Source organism: Anabrus simplex, chromosome 9 (genome assembly GCF_040414725.1).
Source record: "Anabrus simplex isolate iqAnaSimp1 chromosome 9, ASM4041472v1, whole genome shotgun sequence".
NCBI classification, from domain to species: Eukaryota; Metazoa; Arthropoda; class Insecta; order Orthoptera; family Tettigoniidae; genus Anabrus; species Anabrus simplex.
The window spans coordinates 38,717,815-38,743,551 of record NC_090273.1 but is presented as its reverse complement, the minus strand read 5'-3'; the positions used below and the strand labels follow the sequence as shown (position 1 = coordinate 38,743,551).

The 25,737-nt window shown below is 41.7% G+C and overlaps 2 protein-coding genes across 2 annotated transcripts in view; both read right to left on the bottom strand.

Annotated features, from left to right (window-relative positions):
• Positions 1 to 24,242, bottom strand: part of LOC136881147 (hemolymph lipopolysaccharide-binding protein) — a 29,426-nt gene extending 5,184 nt beyond the window's left edge. The window contains exons 1-4 of the mRNA XM_067153811.2: positions 24,127 to 24,242; positions 20,188 to 20,284; positions 16,189 to 16,270; positions 9,186 to 9,431 (exon numbers count right to left, since the gene is read on the bottom strand). Of these exons, the coding sequence (XP_067009912.2) occupies positions 9,186 to 9,431; positions 16,189 to 16,270; positions 20,188 to 20,274 (415 nt within the window). The 5' untranslated portion in view covers positions 20,275 to 20,284; positions 24,127 to 24,242. The remainder of the gene's footprint in view (positions 1 to 9,185; positions 9,432 to 16,188; positions 16,271 to 20,187; positions 20,285 to 24,126) is intronic.
• On the bottom strand, positions 524 to 6,569 carry LOC137502180 (uncharacterized). The gene is made up of 3 exons (XM_068229225.1): positions 6,020 to 6,569; positions 5,330 to 5,624; positions 524 to 1,507 (listed from the first exon to the last, which is right to left on the bottom strand). Exons 1-3 carry the CDS (start codon positions 6,122 to 6,124, stop codon positions 1,245 to 1,247), a joined length of 663 nt encoding a protein of 220 aa, XP_068085326.1. The 5' UTR covers positions 6,125 to 6,569; the 3' UTR covers positions 524 to 1,244.
• Positions 24,243 to 25,737: the final 1,495 nt, after the last annotated feature.

Genomic DNA, 25,737 nt, shown 5'->3' with positions numbered 1-25,737 from the left:
AAAATTTACTCATATTATTAGGATGATTTCCATTAGTGTATTTTGACTCATATTTCATATTATTAGTGAAACCAAAGTGTGTGGTATTCTGATATATTGGCATAAAATTGTGAAGATCAGTGAAATGGGTGACTCTGATTCCAATAGTGATGAGGAGAGAGTTTATATTCGCCGTCCAAGAACTTTTAGGCCAAGAACAGCCTATACGGGTATGGAACAATCATATGAATACAATGAGAGATTTAGGTTAGATTACAGAACATTTGAATATGTGCTTGATAGGATTGGTAATATCTTACAATCTCCCACTGCAAGGAATGAAGCACTAACCTCAAAACAGCAGCTTCAGATTGCACTACACTGGTTAGGTAGTGGTGCACAGTATCATTGTATTTCTGATATGCATGGTGTTTCAAAAGCAACAGTCTGCAGAGTTGTGCACCGAGTTGTGACTGCGATAAATGACACTCTTCTTCAGGATGTTGTACGTTGGCCAGCTGACTGTGGTGAAGCAGTTGCCAGATTCACTGAACTTGGTGGTATTCCTTTAATTTGTGGAGTACTTGATGGAACACTTATCAAAATTGATGCACCAAGTGCATATGAACCGGCATTTGTTGATCGACATGGGAAACATTCCTTGAATGTTCTGCTAGTATGTGGGCCAAATTTAGAATTCTACTATGTATGTGCAAACTGGCCTGGCAGTGTCAGCGATGCTAGGGTTCTAAGATTAAGTGGCTTGAACAATAGGATGGCTAATGGCTGGAGACCTTTCCCTGGTGCAGTTTTGCTTGGAGACTCCATCTATCCTTTAAAATCTTGGCTCATACCACCAGTCATCCGAGATTTTGCTAGTCAGTCTCAACAAAGATTTTTAAGAGCACATAAAAAAACAAGGAGGGTTATAGAGTGTGCAATAGGACTCCTTAAAGAAAAATTTCCTGTCCTTAGCATTGGTATGCGATTAAATCCCACCTTTGCTTGTAAAGTTATCAATGCTTGTGTAGTACTTTGTAACCTGTCAAGACGTCTAGATAACTACATGGCTCCTGAAATGGAAGAGGATCATTTGGAGCAAGAGGATATTCAGGAGGGTGAGGAGGTTCCAGTCCAGGCTCAAGAAAAACTGCAATTCCTTTACGACCACTTCGTGTGAACAGACATTGTGATGAATAAAAGACAAATCATATGAACACCCAACACAGTAATTTTGTGCTTTTTATGATTTTTATTTACACTTTTTACATCTGAGGCTGAACTACAACAAAGTTACCATCATTGTTTTCTACAATTAAATATTCATTGTTTGGTACAGAAAGTTCCTTTTTTCCACGTTCCTGAACACCACTTGTGAGGGGTGAATGCTCAATATTGAGTAAATTTTCCTTCTCCCACACCTCCAGCTCCAGCTTCCGGACTTCAAGTTGAAGCTGCCGTTTTTTGAGGGACTCTATTTCTTTGCTTTCCTGGGGATGCTGGACGAGTACCCTCTTCTTGACAGTACCTATAAAAAAAAAAGAGAAAATTAGGTGAAAGTTAAGACTACAGTTAAGCTAATTTATATCGGCTAATGTTTAATAATTTATTCTCGCTATTGATCTCAGGGTACCCATTTTATGGACAAATTTAATCTTTCAATCTAAGACTGTACCCCAGATGGAACGATCGAAAGAGACTGATATTAGATGCGACGTGAGTCATACGCAGCGAGTAGTAGTTTGAGAGAGAGAGATGGAGACAGATAGAGTGCGCACGTGTGGTAGCGAAAACATTTAATGAAAAAGACATACCGGTACTTGTGGTAACCGCTTAAAGGAGGCAGTGCAAGAGACGTGTGATGTATCTAGTATTACATGTGGTGTAGCTTAAAATTCACTCTTAATGAAACTTAATTCCAGACCTTGATAGTAAAATTAAATGTTCATAGATAATAACTTTTCCCCATTGATTTGTGATTGCCTCGGGGGAGCCCGCCAACCTCCAGAGGCTGCATCCCCAAATAAATACGGAGGGCCCCAGCCAGGGTTATGAGTGAAGTCCACAATGGTAGCTACGGTGGAGAAGCTGGTACAGTGTGTCACGCTCCCAGCGGAGCTGGTAGTCGACATGCACATTCCGGGCGGTGTATTCATAATCTCATGCTAACTCACTGCATTGCCATGAGGAGGTCAGTTACTATACGCAAACCTTTTCTTGAGCCCTGAGCTCCCTAGTGCTGAATCGGTAGACCTCGGTTATCTTCGATATCCATATTGGCAACCTTTGAAACACAAACTATGCATTGCTGTGCGACATCTGGCGTACACTTGACGAACTAGTACTGATGTTGTTTACACAGCAAAGCCAAACTATATAATAATTCATGCTAGGAACAAGATTTGCATCGAGAAATGTTATATAATGTTAAATAATGTATGTGTAACACAGTTGTTGGCGTAAGATAATAAATGTTTAGAAAATTCATATCGATCGATCATATTATCGATTCAATTCAGATTTCATTTCCATCCAGTTGGCAGTATTACCGGAACCGTCAACGCTCCCTCCTTACCCCTCACCCCGTAAAAATTGGGCTCAAGAAAAAGTTCGCGTATAGTACTCGAGTTTGTGTGTCGTGGGAAGCCGTGAAGCGATACATTTGTTACAAGACTGTGTGGGGCTGAATTACAGTAGAATTAATTAGATTAATTACATTACTACAATATTGAAATGCCAGTTAAATTCATACTAGAACAAAGAATTATTATGTATGACACATATGTAAAAACCGACTCATAAAGAGGTGAGTAGGCAATTTCAGAAGAGATTTCCCGGGGTTCCTCTTCCAGGTAAAGAAACAGATATCTCGTGAATAAATTAACAGGATCACTTAATGTTGTGATTCCTAAACTGAAACGAGGGATTCTATTAGAAAAAAATATCGACATTAACACATCATTCGTACGATCTCCCACTACATCTGTACAATGTGTTGCACAAGAAGTCGGTATCTCAAAATCCTCCGTGCATAGTGAAATTAAAGAGGTTAGTACTCATGATGAAGGCTGTTGGGTGCATGAGTAAGCAATAAATGTAGTAATAGTGGACACAGAATACGCAGAAGGTTATGAATATACCGCTCAGAACATGCATGTAGTCTCCCGGCCATGCTGGGAGTGGGACACACTGTATTTGGAACAATACGGCTGATGGAACATTTGAGCGGTTCGTGCAAGTATGTCTCTCTTTTTCATTCACTCTTCTTCATTACCGCATGTGTTCAGTATCTGTCTCTATCTCTCTCTCAAAATACTACTCACTGCGTTCGGCTCGTGTCGCGCCTAATATCAGTCTCACTCGATCATTACGTTTGGGTACAGTATTACACTGAAAGATTAATTTTGATGTGACAAGTCATTTCCCTGTGTTTCCATGCTTTCCCTATTTTTCCAGAAAATGGGCACCCTAAGACTAATGACAGGAATAAATTGTTAAACACCAGCCTTTATAAATAATCTGTAATAGACACATATTCGGCTATTATGTTTTAGTCTCTATTAGAGACATCTTCAGCTATTTTTTGTCCTAATTATTATCAATACCATGTGTAATGTGTTAGTCCTAAACATATAAAGGCCTACAATAAAATAGGTATTGGAAGGTGGAACACACTCCATTACAGGTGAGCAAAAGTCAATGCGGGTATATATAATGAAGTTAATAAATTGTATAATATGGAAATGGCATCACACTTGTATCATGTCAAAAACGACACCATTCACTAGCAAATGAGCATTGTACCCATCACTGAGAAAGCACAGGAAAAGCATCTCAAATGGTATGGTCATGTCCTGTGTGCCGCATCTGGAACAGTTTGTTACTTTTTTTTTTTTTTTGGCTAGCGGCTTTATGTCGCACCAACACAGATAGGTCTTAAGGCGACGATGGGATAGGAAAGGGTTAGGAGTTGGAAGAAAGCGGTCGTAGCCTTAATTAACGTACAGCCCCAGCATTTCCCTGATGTGAAAATGGGAAATCACAGAAAACCATCTTCAGGGCTTTCGCAGTGGGATTCGAAACTACTATCTCCTGGATGCAACCTCACAGCCGCGCGCCCCTAACCGCATGGCCAACTCGCCCGGAGCCAATTTAACTCACTCCTTTGAAATTAATGGGCAACGTCCACACGAACGTCCAGAGCAAAGCTGGCATGACACAGTAAATGATACGAAGACTCTCATGTTAAGACCACACGATGCCCAAGATCGTGCAAAATGGCGGACCTTGCACCAACGGGTAAATGCTAGGAATAATAATACAAATTTGTAGGCCTAATTTCCTTGTAATCGTTGAACCAAAATTTAAATTATAATATTACAGATTAAAAAGACAATAACTCTTATCTTCTTAATGTTTTTTTTCAAACGCCCCATGTTTTAAAATCTGCCCATATAATTTACATACCGTAGAGGTGCTCAAGTATTGTCAATCAATCAATCACTACTGATCTGCACATCTGCACTTAGGGCAGTCGCCCAGGTGGCAGATTCCCTATCTGTTATTTTCCTAGCCTTTTCTTAAATGATTGCAAAGAAATTGGAAATTTATTGAACATCTCCCTTGGTAAGTTATTCCAATCCCTAACTCCCCTTCCTATAAACGAATATTTGTTCCAGATTTTCCCTTGCTATTAAGGAGAAAATATTATAGAAAAAGGAAATTATCACAGAAAAGAATTCTACAAATAAAGTACTGTGTCAGTGGTGTGTTTCTTTTGTACACACTAGTTGACCAGCTTACATATTTAACGACACTTCCATTTGCGACAAGAACTGGGAATGTACCCAAGTTTCTGAACAATAATCCACACGTTTCTGTTATGAGCATGTTTAAAACTGGCATGCTCACTCGTGCCAATTTCAAGAAAGGGTCCCTGATGAGCATAGGCATTAGAGGAATGACTGATGGCTTGCTGTGAGCAATGTAGTCAATTTTTGTTGGTTGTAGTGGCTGTGTACAATGGGATTGCCGATGATCCACTTCACAGATTTATATTTTATGATGAAGTGTAGCTTTTTTGACATATGATACATTTATTTCAACTTCTTTATGCCATTAGTGTTCATGCAAAATATGTTTCAAGATGACTATACCAGAGTATGATAAACATGCTCAAGCATCACATTATTATGTACAGTGTTCCACTAAATGTAATCCAGGGAAAACAGATCTTGGTTACTAGCGGGCAGCCTGAGCCTGTAAGTTTAAAGTCACACAAAGAAGTCGCAGTCAAGAGGTGGAATTAGATACCAGAATACAGTCTTAAGTTAAATCATTTCCAGCTTACCTCTAGCCTTAGGTGTCTCCTGCTGATGCTGGAGCTCTCCATTTTGCCAGCTTCCATCAATTTCAGTGGCAGATATAGGCCTACTTTCTTCCAACGCCACTATATAGTCACTGGTTGAAGCGGAAGTTGGTCCCATTGTAGGAAGAACGATTTCTCCAAGATAATCTTCTGTTCCGAATCCCTGTAAAACAGGAGATTCTCTTCCGATAATGTCAAGAACCAGGTGGTCTATGACATCTAATTTTTTGCTACTTCCTCCCCCACTTCCTGTCTGATAAGCATTATCAACTTTTGCCTGTAAATGAAAGAAACCATGTAAGTCTAGAAGGACATCCTGTTGTAACTGTCTATACTAAAGTACTACCTACATCTATTGTATACAATAATTTTAGTATGCTTTTTTGCATATTAAAACAAAGATTTATAAATATCACTGGAATTCATTTCAGGTTATGTTCTGCTCAGTCACAGTCATAAAAACACAAAGGATGGCTGTATGATGCATAATGTTAAATGACTATGGGTAGTATACAGCACAGTAAACTATACTGCGGAGCTAATAGTCTCCTTATTTCCCCCTCTCCCCCTTTAAAAAATATCGACACCCAGTTGAGAAAAGGGTGGCTTGAAGTTAGTAAATAAACACTGACATAACCTCCAACTAAGAGAAAAACAACAGTTAAAACTTACCACTGTTCTGCTCCTCATGTTAGGCCAAGTAGCATCCCGCACATAAGTGTGATCTTTGTCGGCTGTGACCAGCCCAATAGCCGCAGCATAATCCCGCAGTTCCATCCATGCTTGCCTCTTCGTGTCCTTTGTCAAGGTTAGTGAAAAGGCTCCGAACAACTGCCCCTTCAACTCCAGCACTTTTCTAAGGAAACTTTCTTTCCTGTGACATTATTGTCGTTTCTTTTACCCATTGTAGCCTATATAAACTGACAAGAATCTGAAACTGCACTGAATAGCCGGTTCCGGTTGTAGTCAAACACAAAAAGCACAGAGTATGAGTGGGTCAAGCGCTAGCCTACTGCAAGGAACGAAAACAAACTACTGTAAGAACATGCAACAAATCGATTCTAACCTCAAACTGTATCAGCTGACTAATGAACTAATATTATTAGTGAAGCCATTTTATTAGTCAGGCATACATCTTTATGAAACAGAATTTTGACAACTAATAATTTGTTTTATGAGTTCTAATATTATTAGCTAATATTATTAGTTAGTTTTATGAAACAGGCCCCTGAAGATGGTTTTCCGTGGTTTCCCATTTTCACACCAGGCAAATGCTGGGGCTGTACCTTAATTAAGGCCACGGACGCTTCCTTCCCATTCCTAGGCCTTTCATGTCCCATCGTTGCCATAAGACCTATCTGTGTCGGTGCGACGTAAAGCAAAAAAAAAAGCGCTTCCATCTGCTGCCCACCAGGAAAAGTTCACTTCCGAATGTGAGAAATAAAGCGTTCAAACACATCACTTAGTTTCAGTGAAAGAGATTTTGAAATATCAAGCCAGATATGCCAAGGCGTCGAAATGACAGCTGCTGGAAAGCGTGGGCACAGGTTATTTAAATAAATGTAAGTAAGCTAAAGAACATTTGTGGAAACTAGAGAAAACGTATTTTCGTATGTCCGATATATTTTTATTCCTTGGAAAAATTTCTGGAAAAAAATTGTATTGAGGGTGGATGAAAACCTTAAGAGGATGTACAACTAGGTAACTTTCCTTTCTGAACAAAGTATGTGGAAAGAAAAGTTAAGTGTTACAGAGGGACACCTGTCGCTAAATTTGCCAGTGAAAATAAACCATGTATCTATCAATGTAAACGGAGGAATTTGAAACTGAACCATTAAAAAACAAGCAAAGCAACGTCATCTCCGTACAGGTCATGAAGGCCCTTGGAGGGGTGGAAGGTAAGGGCTTCCACTATACGTAACTTCGACACTGGTACTCATTTTTGGTGGAGGCTGAGTGAACCTCAGGGCCACGTGCACCTGCGGAAGTGGAAATCTCGTTACTTAAATTTTACGACTTTCTGACGGGGATTCGAACCCACGTCCTTCCGAGCGAACCGAGCACGCCTTTACCGTCTCGGCCAGGCAACCCCTAAAATAACTATAAAACAAAACAAAAATGTTATAAAGCCGAAAAGAATACTGAACAGGCTCCACGGTGCAAGTGTAACGTACCTGCCCCTTACCCAGAGGCCCCGGGTTCATTTCCGGCCAGGTCAGCGATTCCTTTTACCTAGATCTGGTTGTCCACCTCTGTGGTGTAGTTGTTAGTGTGATTAGCTGCCACGCCCGGAAACCTGGGTTCGATTCCCGGCCCTGCCACGAAATTTGAAAAAGTGGTACGAGGGCTGGAACGGGGTCCACTCAGCCTCGGGAGGTCAGTTGAGTAGAGGTAGGTTTGATTCCCACCTCAGTCATCCCTGGAAGTGGTCTTCCGTGGTTTCCCACTTCTCCTCCAGGCAAATGCCGGGATGGTACCTAACTTAACGCCACGGCCTTGTCTATCCCTTTCAAACTTCCCATCTCCCGCAAGGCCCCTGTTCAGCATAGCAGGTGAGGCCGCCTGGGCGAGGTACTGGGCATCCTCCCCAGTTGTACCCCCGATCCAGAGTCTGAAGCTCCAGGACACTGCCCTTGAGGTGGTAGAGGTGGGATCCCTCGCTGAGTCCGAGGGAAGAACCGACCCTGGAATGTAAAACGATAAAGAAGAAGAAGGGGAGGAATAAGAAGAAGAAGAGGGCTTGTTCGATGATCACTCAGCATAGGTGATTACAGTTGAGGAGCTATCTGACGGTGACATAGCTGCCCCGGTCTAGAAAGCTAAGTATAATGGCCGAGCACTAAAAGCCATACGCCATTTCATTTCATTTCATTTCATTTCATTTCATGCTGACCACACGACACCTCTTTATCTGCAGGCCTTCGGGCTGAGCAGCGGTCACTTTTTAGGCCTTAGATTTTCGGAGCTGTTGCAGCATGGGCTTTGGTTTGCTCTGTTTTGGGAAAGAACACTGAAGACTCGTAATTAATACGTCTTTGATTAATTCAGTGTCATGCTTAAAGCGCCCGGGTCCATGGCTAAATGGTTAGCGTGCTGGCCTTTAATTACAGGGGTTCCGCGTTCGATTCCCGGCAGGGTCTGGAATTTTAACCATAATTAGTTAATTCCGCTGGCACGGGGGCTGGGTGTATGTGTCGTCTTCATCATCATTTCATCCTCACTTCGACGCGGAGGTCGCCTACGGGCGTCAAATCAAAAGACCTGCATCTGGCGAGCCGAACTTGTCCACGGACACTCTCGGCAGTAAAAGCCATACGCCATTTCATTTCATTTCATTTCATTTCATGCTTGACTTCGAGTGCCTCTTGCAAGCCGAGGTTCCATCTTAGGACAAAGCGATCGGCGCACTCTGTGAGGATGTGGGCCTTAGTGAAGAAAATGCTGGAGCAGTCTTCTCTCTTTAGGAACTCCCATGACCTATTCTCGACTTACCCTAAATCACGGCCTTTTACCGTGAAGGCCGGATAGAGGACCGCCACACGGAAGTAGTATTCTTAATTGCCCTAGATTTTTGGCAGTTTGGATAGATAGCGACTCCGACTCTCAGGACGCCATGATGGTTCAACGCAGCTAAGAACAAGTATACGTAGCAGCTACGTTCATGGGTCTAGGTGATAAATTTGCCGCTTCTTTTGCAGCTTGATCCACAAGTTTATTTCCCACAATCCACTACGGCTACTTACGTGTCTTGAGGGGTACTGTTGCACAGTTACAAAATAAGGATCCTGTAAGTTCCGTTTCTAATTATACCCTCCACCAATTACACGTACGTTCTTACCTTGTGCTGTCATCCATGGCTTACTAACGGAATCTCGACTAACTCCAATCCAATACCACGTATCTGTTTGTCTGAGGCGGCTCACATGGTCCATGTATATCTCCAATTCCTGACCAGTACGAGGAGACGCAAGGTGACCTCCTTCTCTCTCACAAGTTGACTTTGCCTGAGCCCATGTCTGCTTCATGATGTGAAATCTCAGATAGGGGAGTCTGTAGCCATCTCTGTAGTAGAATGTACAATTGTCTGCGAACACAATTATACACCAGAATAAATATTAATTCCTTCCATAAGCGCCAATATCCAAATGTTCAGTGAATTTAGAATTCAAGTTCAGATCCGGATTCAATCATTGGAATTTTAGAGGAATGTACTATAGAATGCCTTAGCAAAATACATTTATGGACGTCCAGAATGGTCATGTGTAAATGGAAACTTCGCAGACAGTCTGTTTCAGTTGAATGACCGAGAAGCAGGCGCTCATTTAATGTGGGAGGTGGGGAGGTATCTTTTAGTCTGTACGTGTACTGGAAGCTGTGTTTAATCTGCTAGTGGTGGCAGTGTTGATTGTTGTTTTAAGAGGAAGTACAGCTTGGGAACCATCCTCTATTAGCACTAACCGGAAGGATATTGGAAGATGTCCAACATTTCGATGAGTCAGCCTGGGGTTATACGAGACCAAGCGCTGATTTGCTGTTGACCGTTTGACGTCACAGCGCGAGAGATTTGAAAAGTGGGCACGTGAGTTGGGTGTGACGCTACCTGGATGGTGATTTGAAGAGTAGGGGGGTGGGCTATGTGTTCAAGCTTAAACATAGAAGCTTGGATTCGATTTAACCTTACAGGGGTACCAAACTTACAGATCCAATTTCGATGTCCATAAGGAAGCAAGGTTAACTTTGTAGGCTTAGTTCTACCCCAGGCTTAACCTAACTGTCTTAGAAGGCGAGATGGCTGCTATATATTACCTTTATGGAGGGCTACTCTAAGATTATGCGTTTTCTGGTGAGACTTAGGCCGCGTGCACACCGAGCGCGCTTCGCAGAGTGTGTCGCATGTAGTGTGAAATGCTATGTATTACGCAAGGCGTGCTTGCTGTTCACACCGAAAACTCTACGGCGTGCTCTCAGCTTAGTTTGGCGCGAGGCGTTCTAGGATGGTCACAAACTAATGCCGTTATCCCAGTACACTAGAAACAGTTTACTGATGGATAACAGTTACCTAAAATTGAAAATTAGAAAGAAGAACCGAAAGTGGGTCCGTGAATTTAATGAAGAACGAATTACTTTCGGTTACCTTCCAAACAATGTAACTGAAATGTGACAAGTACAGTAGCAGGGAAGTATTGGAAGGAATTCAATTTTCCCAATTGTCTAGGAGCACCGGGCAGCAAACACGGGGAAATTAAATTTCCGGCTAAATCACGCTCTTTATATAATAACTATAAATAGTATGTAGCAATATTGTTACAATTAGCATACACAAGTTATCATCGTAACAAAATTGGAGTAAATGTGTGACAAATATAATTCATAAACATAAATATTTACTTTCAAGCCCACTACTAGCCTACAGAGTGATATTCTACATGTTATCACCTTCCATTGGCAAAATTATAAACCGATATGAGAGAGTCTGGGAGATTCTATGCACTTTGTCACAAAGTGTCCGGCTACATGGATAAATGATTACCGTACTCGCTTTTGGTTACAGGAGACCCGGGTTCGATTCCCTGTAGAGTCGGGAATTGTAATCATAATTAGTAAATTCCATTCGTAAGGGGACTGGGTATATGTGCGTATTCATAATCATTTCATCCCTCATCACGACGCAGGTCACCTACGGGAGTCAATTCAAAATATCTGCACCTGTCAAGCCGAACTTCTCCTCGGACACTTCCGACACCAAAATCCATACGCATTTTCATCCTGTCACAACGTTAAGCCTAGTAAAATGTGACAGTAGAAGTAATATTACTGTATATGTTTACTGTACTGTTGGAATGCGATAAAACTGTTGTTAATTCATGTCCACTTATTTTGCAAAACAGTTACATTTTTATAGTTTTTGTGTCTTTGGTTCCAAATTTCTTCTCTTTGAAACACCGCAGGAACAATTTATTCATCCATAGCTTCAGAACCAGCTAGGTAACGCTAAGCAATTAACCGACACTGCGCGTTGTCTGGCGCCTCGCTTAGCTGTATGGTAGCTGTACAGCGCAGTAGAGCGCGGACGGTGTGAACACCTAGCTTAGGAACAAAGCACTGGTTGACGCTTAGGATCGAGCAACACGCGACACACTATGCGAAGCGCCATCGGTGTGCACGCAGCCTTAGTGTTTACAGTGCACTACTAATGTACAACTATGTCTTCTGGTGTGGGCTAGAATAATTTGTTCCTTTCATTGACCTGTCTCAGACTCATCCTTGGCGTCGACAATATGAAAGTGACTGAGGTATGAGTGATGCTAGTAATGCCATTCCCAATGCAGCCAGTCCCTCTTATAAGTGATGTGAAAATGTCGCTGATTGGTTCGGTTAGTGCATGCATTTCTGTGGCTTGGCAGGCTGATATGTAACAGCAGCTTCTGGCTCAGTAAGGAAAGTAACGGAAAACTACGTCGCTCCTCATTTTTCCTAGTATGCCTCTTCAGTGATGCCTCGGCCGTCTATGACAGCTGATGGCAAGGCTGTTGAGGATCAAACCAGCCTTCGGGCTGAATGCTCAAAATACATACTCGTGCGCAATGGGGCTTGTTTTGGACATTTTGGGACTTGTTTAGGACATTATAGGACTTATTGTAAGACTCCTTTTGAGTACTGTTGGGGCCGTTTTAGGTATCACAAGGTTTTTTCCAGGCATTTTAGGATTTTTGGGAGTTATAGTGGACATTATGAGAACACTTTTGGCTGCTATGTGATTTACCTAGGGCAGTATAGTACTTTTTGAGTGCTATTGGGCTTTGTTTGAGCACTCGTGGGGAAGGGTGCCGGTTTATTCTCATAAGCTCATGCACGAAGTTGCAGTGGCTATAGAACCTCATTAGTCAATAAAAATCTTCTTTTTAGAGCTATTAATGCTTGTTTCGGACGCTATGGTGGTGCTATGGTTTTAATTTAATTTAAATAATTTATTCTCTAACCCGTCTGAGAATCGAGCCCTGGTAAGGATCAGAAATGCATTTATTTAAACTAAATTACAAGTAGGACAAGAGGTCCCTCCCTCTGTGGGTGGAGGCGGTAGAATAACACCCACGGTATTCTCTGCCTGTCGTAAGAGGCGACTAAAAGAGCCCCCAAGGGCTCTGAACTTTGGAGCGTGGGTTGGCGACCACGGGGCCCTTAGGTGAGTCCTGGCATTGCTTCCACTTACTTGTGCCTGGCTCCTCACTTTCATCTATCCTATCCGACCTCCTTTGGTCAACTCTTGTTCTTTTCCGACCACGACGCTATTAGGTTCGCGAGGAGTAGGGAGTCTTTCATTTTCACGCCCTTCGTGGCCCTTGTCTTCCTTTGGCCGATATCTTCATTTTTCGAAGTGTCGGATCCCTTCCATACTTTCCTCCTGATTAGTGTTATATAGAGGATGGTTGCCCAGTTGTACTTCCTCTTAAAACAATAATCACCACCACCACCACCACCACCAGAGGTCCCTTTGGCTGTAACTAACTGCCATCGTAACTAAAACTATTGTTATTATTACTACTACTATTATTGATATATTCGCCTTTACTCGTACTGGCGAAGTTTGGATTCATGGTCGTCCCGTACACAATTAATTAAGATTGTACATACAAGAAAAATATTTTAATCTTATCTTACAAGCTAGAACTAACACCACACAATTAACATACAATTAATATATATAAAATATATAATGAATATACAAAATTTAACAACAAGAACACATAAAGGAACGTACGATAAATGTTCCTACTGATGATAAAAAGTACTAAAACTTAACATCTAGGAGATTACAATATTAATTTTACCATTTCAGAAATACATACTATACTGACAAGGAAGAGAAGACATAAGAGAAACTTAAGATATATTTTAATGCCGCGGATGAATTTCGATAAAACCTAAATATCTAAAATGTATCTAGATTATTATATTTCGTAATCTTTACTTTATGTGGTAAAAATTTACTTAGATGTCTTAATAAGTGGAAAAGTAGCGGTAGAGATGGAGGAACAGGCGTAGGTGGAGATGGAGGTGAAGATTGTGGTGAAGTTGGAGACAGAGACTGAGGTGGAGGATGAGGCGGAGGTGGAGATTGAGGTTGAGGTGGTGGTTGAGCCGGAGGTGGAGATGAAGGTGGAGATTGAGGTGAATGTGGGAGGAGGAAGTGGAGATTGAGGTTGAGGTGGTGGTTGAGCCGGAGGTGGAGATGAAGGTGGAGATTGAGGTGAATGTGGGAGGAGGAAGTGGAGATTGAGGTTGAGGTGGTGGTTGAGCCGGAGGTGGAGATGAAGGTGGAGATTGAGGTGAATGTGGGAGGAGGAAGTGGAGATTGAGGTTGAGGTGGTGGTTGAGCCGGAGGTGGAGATGAAGGTGGAGATTGAGGTGAATGTGGGAGGAGGAAGTGGAGGTTCAGGTTGAGGTGGTGGTTCCTGTGGAGGTGAAGGTGGAGATTGAGGTGAATGTAGGAGGCGGAAGTGGTGGTTGAGACGGAGGGTGAGGATAAGCAGTGGTGTAGGCGGAGGGTGAGGATAGGTGGAGGTACAGGTGGAGGTGGTGGAGTAGGCCGCCGTATGTGAGGGATGTATCTGAGGAGGAGCAGGCAAAGGGTAAGGTTGATATGAAGGCGGGAAATCGAACAGAGAAACTTCTCTTTACACGTGTTTCTTAACGCTGAGACAAAACTCTTGCGGCTATGACGTAGCCTGCTTTGCGAGTACTAGAGTTAGTGTTTACGTGTAACCTTATGTTTTCCTTTTGCTAACTAGAACACTCGATTTTTTTATTTTAACTTTCGATCTTATAGAAAGTCATATCTTGTGTTTAGAACACACTCGAAATCATGATCTACTGGGACAGCTAAAACAAGATGGTGTGGGGGACAGAGCTCTACAGGATAGCTTTTCGGAATGTTGCTAGAGTAATCGTAACGGTGAGCGTTGTGAAGTCACACACGTCCAATAGACCTTGTGTTATTGCTGTCTTAAGATACTTACTGACATTCTCCAGTGATGTTGTGACTAAGGAAAAGAGAGATTTAAATTGAAGTGAACCTGTTTCCTACTTCCCTGTATCAAATCTGAGGTAAATAAGGCAGTTTCAGGTAAATTTTTGAAGTGTGCAGGTAAAATGATATTTTTATTTATATTATATCGTCGTTGTGCCTCGAAATGCAGCTATGTGACAGTGTTGAGGGGAGAGATACTGACCCGCAGCACACGTATTCCTTAGAACGAAAATTCGTTGACACAGTTCATGCAATACTGAACCTTAGATGACAGGACCTTCCTGGTGAGAGTTCTAAGATGAAATATCATCACATAGCGGTTTTTCTAGTCACAACGACGATATATATATATATACACACTGACTGACAGAGCAAATGCAACACCAAGAAGGAGTGGTCAGAACTTTATGCCAATTGCAGGGTAGACTGACGTCACTGAGGTATGCTCATGATGTGAAATGCGCCGCTGTGCTGCGCACGTAGCGAACGATAAATGGGACACGGCGTTGGCGAATGGCCCACTTCGTACCGTGATTTCTCAGCCGACAGTCATTGTAGAACGTGTTGTCGTGTGCCACAGGACACGTGTATAGCTAAGAATGCCAGGCCGCCGTCAACGGAGGCATTTCCAGCAGACAGACGACTTTACGAGGGGTATGGTGATCGGGCTGAGAAGGGCAGGTTGGTCGCTTCGTCAAATCGCAGCCGATACCCATAGGGATGTGTCCACGGTGCAGCGCCTGTGGCGAAGATGGTAGGCGCAGGGACATGTGGCCCGAGTGACGTCAGCACGCGAGGATCGGCGCATCCGCCGCCAAGCGGTGGCAGCCCCGCACGCCACGTCAACCGCCATTCTTCAGCATGTGCAAGACACCCTGGCTGTTCCAATATCGACCAGAACAATTTCCCGTCGATTGGTTGAAGGAGGCCTGCACTCCCGGCGTCCGCTCAGAAGACTACCATTGACTCCACAGCATAGACGTGCACGCCTGGCATGGTGCCGGGCTAGAGCGACTTGGATGAGGGAATGGTGGAACGTCGTGTTCTCCGATGAGTCACGCTTCTGTTCTGTCAGTGATAGTCACCGCAGACGAGTGTGGCGTCGGTGTGGAGAAAGGTCAAATCCGGCAGTAACTGTGGAGCGCCCTACCGCTAGACAACGCGGCCGGCATCATGGTTTGGGGCGCTATTGCGTATGATTCCACGTCACCTCTAGTGCGTATTCAAGGCACGTTAAATGCCCACCGCTACGTGCAGCATGTGCTGCGGCCGGTGGCACTCCCGTACCTTCAGGGGCTGCCCAATGCTCTGTTTCAGCAGGATAATGCCCGCCCACACACTGCTCCATCTCCCAACAGGCTCTACGAGGTGTACAGATGCTTCCGTGGCCAGCGTACTCTCCGGATCTCTCACCAATCGAACACGTGTGGGATCTCATTGGACGCTGTTTGCAAACTCTGGCCGAGCCTCGTACGGACGACCAACTGTGGCAAATGGTTGACAGAGAATGGAGAACCATCCCTCAGGACACCATCCGCACTCTTATTGACTCTGTACCTCGACGTGTTTCTGCGTGCATCGTCGCTCGCGGTGGTCTTACATCCTACTGAGTCGATGCCGTGCGCATTGTGTAACCTGCATATCGGTTTGAAATAAACATCAATTATTCTTCCGTGCCGTCTCTGTTTTTTTCCCAACTTTCATCCCTTTCGAACCACTCCTCCTTGGTGTTGCATTGTCACTGTCAGTCAGTGTGTATATATATATATATATATATATATAATTTATGCTGGTGATAATCATATGTACATACTGATCACTGGAGGGGGTCTTGTAGTTGGAGTATGACGATCTGTGTCAATCTTCACTGTATGTGCCTCAGTGATCCCTTGCCCCTGGAAACATCAAAACAAGGCTTCACATAGACTACTCGCATACCATTAGTGGAGTACATAAAAACGTTTAAATATTTTAATTACTTATAACATGAATATAGTGGAGCGTGGGAAGCCTCTACGTCCGCCATTTCAACGTCCAGCACTGGAAGGTAACAGCGCGTGACGTCACCACTGGGACAGTCCGCTCCTTCAAACCACACCACTCATGGTCGGACTAAGGTGCTAGGCCGGTCCCCTCTCTATTTCGTCCGTGGCGGCGTAAGGACTATGGAAATGAGGAGATAATTAAGCTGGAGTCTTCCACCTCGTGAGATTTCTGGATACATCCATCTTCCGGACTGTTCTGGAACGACTGGTCCAGGTATATGAGACAGGAGTGAGTGAGTGGGACTTTGCATGATACTATCCTCATTTTTCCGTATTGAAAGTCAGTTAAAGTATAACAATTATTAAAAACATAGGACATTTTTCGTTCAATTATTGAACATCTTCAGCTATCAATGTAGTCGTCAAACAGTTGAGTACACAAATGTAAATACAGGCAGAAGTAAAAGGGAGATGTCAACAAACTTACTTTTGTGAATCTCGAGTAAGTTACCACTTGAATATCATCATAACTTAACTGTCAGCATTCGACAGAGTTCATGCTAACGTTTTGAAGAATTGCTCCACACTGCTAAAGTCTACAAGCAAGTCGTCAATTTCAACAATTGGACATTAAAGATTTAAAGTACAACAAATGTATAAATAATCAATAGTGTGCTTCATTTGGTTAATTTACGGATGAAAAGAATGTTAGTCACACCCAAACTCAACTGTTTTGAGAGTGCATTAAGATTTTATATTCATAAGGTACAAATTGTGGTAAAGTTCACGCCAATGGTAGCAAAAAGATTTTAATGTGTATCCAACAAGTAATTTTAGTATATTCAACAACTTCAACAGATTATAAATGTATTTATATCTGAATAACTTGTGACATTGTATTTCAAATTTAGAACAAAGTTTTTAAAACTTTCGAACACTACAAATAGTGATATTATTTTAATAAAACGACGTAATAGATAATGTTTTATATTCAAAAGAATTTTAATAGTTATTATGATTAAGTCTGTTAGCAGTTAAACAATAAGTTGCAAATTATTAGAATAATGTTACCGATTTTAACCTTGTTAAAAATGTGTATAGCTGAAGATGTTCAATAATTGAACGAAACATGTCCTATGTTTTTAATAATTTAGCAATAAAGTAAGGATGAGATCCTAATTTTATAATTGGTTTTAAAGTATTGAATAGGTGGAAATCAAAGTTTTATTGTTCTACTTTTACTTTGAGTGGGACTTAGTGAATAGCGAAGAGCCTAGCCAGCGAGCGAACGAGAGTGAAGGTTGTAGTCGCTAAATGTGAGTTACAGACTGAGTTTAGTATGTGCATTGTGTGTGTACAGTCAAAAGCGTTTATTACGACATCGCTTTTAACGAAGTATTGAATATTACGTCGAAATCTAACGGTCCCGTCGAAATCCTACATGAACATTGCATTTTAAACATCGCTTAATGCGACATATCATATATAACGGGTAACCTTTTATTACATTTTCGGAGAAATGTATTGATTATAATGTCCAAACTTGATTTTTGTTTGTTACATATTTGGATATTGCTGACAACAGTGTAAAACTTATTTTCTAATTCTTGTTTTCAGTGGATTTTAAATCAGTCTGCCTGTTAAATAGTCAAGGCAAGCATCGCTGTAAAGGTGTCCAAAAAAAAATGGAAGTGTTCAATATGGAAAGAAAAGTCACATATAATATGGCGATTAGAAAATGGGGAAATCATCGTCATAATCATCATCATCATCATCATCATCATCATCATCATCATCATCATCATCATCATTGTACAGTTCCAGTTTCATGGTACTCTTAATTAGTCTCTTCCACTTCTTCCTGTCCATATACCACTTGTCATGTAGAACATCATGCACTGTCCATCACCTGGTCACTACTGTAAATCAACCTTGATCATGCCCATCCATCGGGTTTTAGGTCTTCCTGCAGGTCTTTTTCCCTCCACCTGTGTTTCAAAATTTATTCTGGCTGTTCTTGTAGGCTCCATCGTCATTACGTGCCCGTACCACCGTAGTCTGGATGTGTCGATTCGGTCTAATAGGGATGTCTTTATTCCGGGTTCTTTCCTCACCTCTACATTTCTTAACTTGTCCATCTTGGTCTTCTGAATGATGGATCTAAGAAATTTCATCTCTGGTGCTTGCAGTCTTGATGAATTGCTTTTTGCGAGGGTGCACGCTTCAATACCATAGGTCAATATTGGTATGAGATAGCTGTTAAACATCATCAGTTTGGCCGGTTTTGGAATCACGTCATCCCGTAAAAATGTTCTTACTTGTTGGTAGTTGGGAAACGAAAGTCAAAATCGCGAAGAAATTGTGTAACACACTCAATGATTTCTAGAATTTGGAAGGACAGGAGGAACATCTCATTTGTTAGCCAAGACCATGTGTAACATTATTGACCATTTAACATTGTTGCTACCACCGTTAGTTGATGGGCCCTTCGGAGTCGTTATAACCGGTTTCGACTGTAGTTGTAGTAATAGCCATAAAGTGTTGGTTTTGTTATATATTGAACCCATTATATTCAGGCTTTGAAATAGCGCGCCATTCTGTAGACCTCTTGCGTATCAGTTCCAGAACTAAAATTACCTTGCCTGAAAGCAGGCTGTGAATGATCGGTACACGCCTTTAGATGGAAACATTCGGAGGACTTTTCACAATAATATTGAAGCCATTGTGGCATATGTAAAAGCTCAAATTTACAAGGTAGGAAGCAAAGAAAATGAGTGTATTTTTCAGTATGGAATCACGCTTACCCTGAGAAATGGGAAGCGGCTCACACTAACGAGTTCATGGGTGTGCTTCGTTTGTCATGGAACCCGAATTAGGACAGGTGACGCTTTTGACACCCGTATTTGCAATATTGTCATTAAAATTATTTGATTATTCACTCTAGAATGGTGACACTTTTTTGGATTTTATGAGCATAATTCTGGTTTGAAATTCAGCAGGAGTGGAAAATGTAAGCCGTGGCGTGCACAACTATTTTCCACGCAGACTGCAAGACCTCTTTAGAGTTGCCCAGATGGGAAAGGACATTCTTCCTCAAGATGACGTCAACGTACTTATCTTGACCCGAATAATGCCAGAGGAGGCCTTCCACAGTGAAGAGGGGACAACCTTACCTAAAGAAAACCAACAAATTTTAACCTTTACATTTGGAGATATAAAAGTTTACAGTTTCAGATTTTGTGTCTCTATGATACAGTTAGCTACATCCTGTAACTTTATTATTGCATTGAATCCTTGATATGCCAAAATTTTCGATGTATTACTTTGAGTTATTTTTCAGAACAGGCATCGATGATTAAAAATAACAAATTTATCATTCCTAGTACATGAGCATGTCAGAAACATACATAAAAATAATACGATTTCTTTCAAGTTGATGTTCCCTCAAAGAATGCTATATTTCGTATGAGTAAGTTATACTTTTTATGCCTGTGGGAAATATTCAGGTCATAGTGTTAAGAATTCAACATAGTTTGCCAAATGTTATGTTCAATAATTTATTTACTTCAGCGTCAAGTCCTTGCCATATTCCCTCGTAACTGATCATATATAATATTCGTGAAGATATGTTTCCCGACTCTATGTATCTGAAGAGATATGAAGAGACTAAACATTATTGATTAGGAGATTCACGGTAGGCACAAACTTGTTCATCAACAAATTTTTGCGTCTGTAAGGCACTTATACTTCTTGTTGCGCCATCGTACGCAATCGTAAACATTTCATAGTCGGCATATCCTGTACCTTATATTTGAAGGTATACTTACACCATCTCGTACTGGCCGCTGGGTTGTGGAAAGAGAAAGGGAAATAATCATCCCGATGACGAGTACAGCGATCCAAAGTTTCACCATCTCGTTGTTCCTGAAAGTAGCAAACCACTTTAAGGTAGATATTGATAAATAATAATAGGGCATTGATGTTTTAATTCTAGATATTTAGAGAGAAAACCCTACCATTTTGAATTTCTATTTTCACTGGCACGTAACTAAATACTGGAAAGAAAATGTATTTTTAATTTCTGTAATTTGTTCCCATTAGAGTTACCAAACAGCCAATCACAGCAGAGAACACTTCACTCGTTGAGATATATAAATAGCTGACGACATTGTTGGTTTTGTCACGTGTTGACACTACAGCTTGACATGGTGTTCTGTTTTGTGATGTGAAACGCAGGGCTAAATAAATACCATTAGTTTACTAAAGTGATTGGCAACAGGAAGCTTCAGGAAATAGTATACAATGGTGCTGTGTTCCAAATACACAATGGTAGCTCCTGACTATAGGAACATGTTTGTGATATTTCTAACATTTTCCTCGTGAAATATTATAATTTTAGATGTGTGTGTGTGTGTGTGTGTGTGTGTGTGTGTGTGTGTGTGTATCCAGCTCCTAAGCTGAAATAGTCATCATTCTTTCCTTCGTCCAGAGGGTCAGAAGTTCGACCGGGTTCAGAATTTTGGAGTTGTTAATTCCTCTCCTTCCTCCGAAACTGAGCGTTGAATACACTTCTTTTCATATTCACGTAATATACCTCACAACAAACCACCATAGTAGCACGCAATTGTGAGTCCATCCCTCCACATTGGGTTGGTGGCAGAAAGGGCATCCGAGCGTAACACTAGGTCAAATTACTCTAAAATTATTACCCAACACGCCGGGGAAAGAGTCAAAAACCAAAATGATAATAATAAGGAGAAGTGCTGAATTGTTCAGTGTCGGCCCCGCGGTGTTGGGGTAGCGTGTCTGGCTCTTACCTACAGGACCCGGGTTCCATTCCCGGCAAGGTAATGGATTTTTACCTGAATCTGAGGGCTGTTTCGAGGTCCACTGAGCCTACGTGATTACAATTGAGGAGCTGTCTGACGGTGAGGTAGCGGCCCCGGTCTAGAAAACAAAGAATGACGGCCCAGAGTATTCGTCGTGCTAACCACACGACACCTCATAATCTGCATGCTTTCGAGCTGAGCAGCGGTCGCTTGGTAGGCCATGGCCCTTCGAGGCTGTTGCGCCATAGGGTTTGGATCAATCAATCAATCAATCAATCAATCAATCAATCAATCAATCAATCAATCTGCATTTGGGACTGTCCTTCAGGTGACAGATCCCCTATCGATTGTTTACCAAGATAGTTCTTATGGCGACGATAGGGTGGGAATGGCCTAGGAATGGGAGGGAAGCGACCGTGGCCAAAATTAAGGTACAGCCCCAGCATTTGCCATGTGGGAAAATGGGAAACCACGGAAAAACATCGTCAGGGCTGCCGACAGTATGGTTTGAATCCACTATCTCCCGGATGCAAGATCACAGCTGTGCGCCCCCAACCGCACGGCCAACTCGCCCGGTACTAAGCATTTTAGGCCTAGAGGAAGTGAAATGTGTCTGCAGACGAATTAGGGTAGAAATTCTCCAGGCCGAAGAAATTAGGCAGTAGTACACGGATATGATTAGTGAAAAGTTCCAAAGAGTAGACAGTAAGCAAGTTCAGGATATAGAAAGAGAATGGGTGGCATACAGGGATGCGGTAGTAGAAACGACATGAGAATACCTAGAAGGAAACTGTGTGTAAAGATGGAAAAAAGCGAACATCTTCGTGGAATGATGAAGCTAGTAAACTGAAAAGGAATAGCTCGAAACGAGGACTAATGCAGATGAAAGAATCAGAGTGAAAGAAGTAAGCGGCAAAGAAGCCTTCCTGGGCAATAATAATCTTAGATAGGGAGGGTAAAATGGAAATTAATAGTATTTTGGGCAAATTAAGTGAACTCATAACAGATCCCAGGGTATCACTAGAACTGTGGAAGGAATATTTTGAAAATCTTCTCAAAGTAAAAGGAAATCTTGCTGGTGACGTCGCGAATAACATAGCTCACCGGGAGAAGGACAATGATGTTGGTGAAATTATGCTTGAAAAAGTAGAAAAGGTGGAAAATGAACTCCATAGTCACAAAGAATTAGGAATAGATGAAATTAGACTGAAAAGATGAAATAGAGTGGGAAGCCAGGGATGCAACGGTTTTGTAGAATAATATTAGCATGGACGAAAGCGGTAATTGCATCTATCTATAAGCTAAGGAACAGGAAGGATTGCATCGAGGTATTTCACTGAAAAGTGCACCAGGCAAAGTGTTCAAAGGTATTTTGGAAGGGAGGGTGTGATCAGTCATTGAGAGTAAGCTGGATGAAAACCAGTGTGGTTTCAGAACACAGAGGGGCTGTCAGGATCAAACTTTCTGGTGACTGAAAAATGCTACGAGAGAAATAGACAGTTATGTTTATCTAGAAATGTAGTAAGCAGTTTGGCCTATGCTGACGACTTGATCTTAACAGTAGATTGTGCTCAAAGTCTGCAGTCTAATATCGTGAAACTTGATAATGAGTATGATAAGAAAATTAGCCTTTCCAGTACTCAACTATGTCAGAGCATGAACAGGTAGATCATTTAAAGTATTTAGGATGTATAGTCCCCCAGGATGGTAGTATAGTAAATGCGATTAAGTCAAGGCGAAGCAAAGCTAATGCAGTGAGCTGGCAGTTGCGATGAACAGTATTCTGTAAGAAAGATGTCAGCTCCCGGACGAAGCTATCTTTACACCGATCTGTTTTTAGACCGACTTTGCTGTACGAGAGTGAAAGCTGGGTGGACTCAGGATATCTCATTCATAAGTTAGAAGTAACAGACTTTAATGTAGCAATTATGATCGCTGGTACAAATAGGTCGGAACAATGGCAGGAGGGTACTCGGAATGAGGAGGTCAAGGCTAAGTTAGAAATGAATTTATTCGATTGATGAAGCTATACGTAGAAACTGGCTTCGGTGGTGAGGTCTTATGAGGGGAATGGAGGAGGATAGAGGTTACCTAGTAGGGTAAAAAAGTGGAGGGAGACCAAGACGACAATGGTGAAACTCAGTTTCTAATGATTTAAAGATAAGGAATATGGAATTAAACGAAGCCACAGAGCTAGTTACAAATAGAGGATTGTGGAGGCTATTAGTAAATTCACAAGGCCTTGCAGACTGAACTCTTACAGACATAACAGTCCATAATGAAGGCAGGTGGGTCATAAGGGATAGGAAAGGGCTGGGAGTGCGAAAGAAGCGGCCGTTGCCCTAATTAGCTCCAGCATATGACTGGTGTGAAAATAAGAAACCACGGAGAAACACCTTCAGGGCTGCCGGCAGTGGGATTCGAACCCACTACCTCTCGAATGCAAGCTCACAGCTGTGCTGCCCTAACCACTGGGCCACCTCGCTCGGTAAATAAACACGTATGTATCAACTGAACAGTGGCAAAGCATTGCAAAAGTAAAGTCATCTTCGTACAGGCATTGAAGGCCCTTGGAGGGGTGGAAGGTAAAGACTTCCAGTATCCGTAACCTCGGCACTTGATGGGACTCATTTTTGGTACAGGCTGAGTGCACCTCAGGGCCATTTTCCCCTCCCAAGTTGGTAATCACGTTTCTTTAATTTTTCGACTTTCTGACGGGGATTTGAACCCGTGTCCTTCCAGGTGAACCGAGCATGCCTTTATCGCCTCGACCAGGCAGCCCCTTAATTGAGCAGTAGCATCTCCAGTAATTCAGTTGTTCCACACGATTCAAATTGAATGGAACCCTTATTAGTTTACTGTACATAAAAACAACAACAAAGCAACTGCAGTTCGAAAATATTTTGCAAAGTATTAAAACTTCAACAATTTAATTACCTGGTAACGCCTCACGTTGTTTAACAAGAAATGGTGTAGACAGACTAAAGGTACTATGAAGAATGAGGTATATTAAATGCATGCGTTCTAAGTGCCTGGCACGAAGATCAAGAACACGCTATAGCATGTCACTAACATGAGAAGGTCATACCGTATATTATTGAAGACCAGGAGTGAATTGCAGCACTGAACCTTGAAAAGCAGCTTTGCCAGACGTGGCCAATTACGATTGTGTTACAACACGAACAAATACGACAGCCAATGGAGCAAGAAAACAACAACATCAACAATAACAACAATAATGTTTGTCCAACACTTGTCCCGTTTTCCTACTGCAACCTTTCCACCCCAGGCCATCTGCCCCATAGAACCAAATGACTGCATGAAAATCCCTAAAATATCGGGATACCGTCATATAGCACCATACGCCAAGGCGTTCGTTGGAAAGGGACATTTTTAGCCTAGAGTCAAATGCCACCTCATCTGGAAAGAACGAAAAAGAAATTTTTTAGAATGATGGGTGAGCAAAAGCTCTTCCGACCGTGCAAGGATCTACTGCACCCTTCCGTTCCATAGAATCAAACCATCGACCTCCCAGGGCCATGGTGCGCTCGCGGCAAAAGATCGAAGAAAATAACACATAACTAGCTTAAAGGCATAAGTGAACGGAAGGAAACTTGGGATACAATATTTTTCAGCAAAATAACAGGCAAACAAAATTTAATTACCTACTTATTAATCCTTGATAAATCAAATTAATTAAAATTGACCCTGAATACTTATAATATAATCTTAATATAATATGCAATGTCCAATGGACTAAATACAAAGTTGTGAAAAGTCAAAGTTGATTTCTCCTTTCCCTCTTTCCGACATGATGATAAATATTACATTAAAATTTGTATAACATATTTTTTAAAATCAGAAATATCCTTATAAATGCGACGGTTATCATTAAGAACTTTCTTCACTATCAGAAGAAACAATTATCTATACAAGAACAAAAATTGAAGATAACTGGAAGTGGTCACCTAGCTAAATGAATTATATTACAAATAAGTAAACAAAAGAATAAGTGAATACTAGTCGATGAGATCATACTTGTAGCATGTACATTTTAGTACTTATCATCATGTCGTGAAATCCAAGGCTAGAGCCCAAGAAAAGGCCCTCATTTTCTTTTTAAGCTTCCATGGCAGTGGCGTTGGTCACAGGTTCGTGTCCACTGCTAGTCCTGCTGAGCGCGTTCATAATCCATGGTCCTCTTCTACACTTATCACAACTTTGATGATATCATATGTTGCATCACTTTAACAAAAAAAATACTGTAACACTTTAATGATATTAACATATATTGCGTGACTTTTTTTAAAAAAACTAATATAACACTGTTCTTGCGGTCACATTACTTCAACCCTTTTAATACTATCATGTGTAGATACTTACAACAGTCTCGAAGATGTAAAATGTATATTTCCAGTCTGAAATACTAATAAAATAAGAACACCAGCAAACCGTGCTTCTGCCTTGAATCCTTCGCGTCGAGTGGATACTGGTGTCATCACCGCCATCCCTTTTAAAAGATTTCGCCCACTCACGCCAGAGACAGTA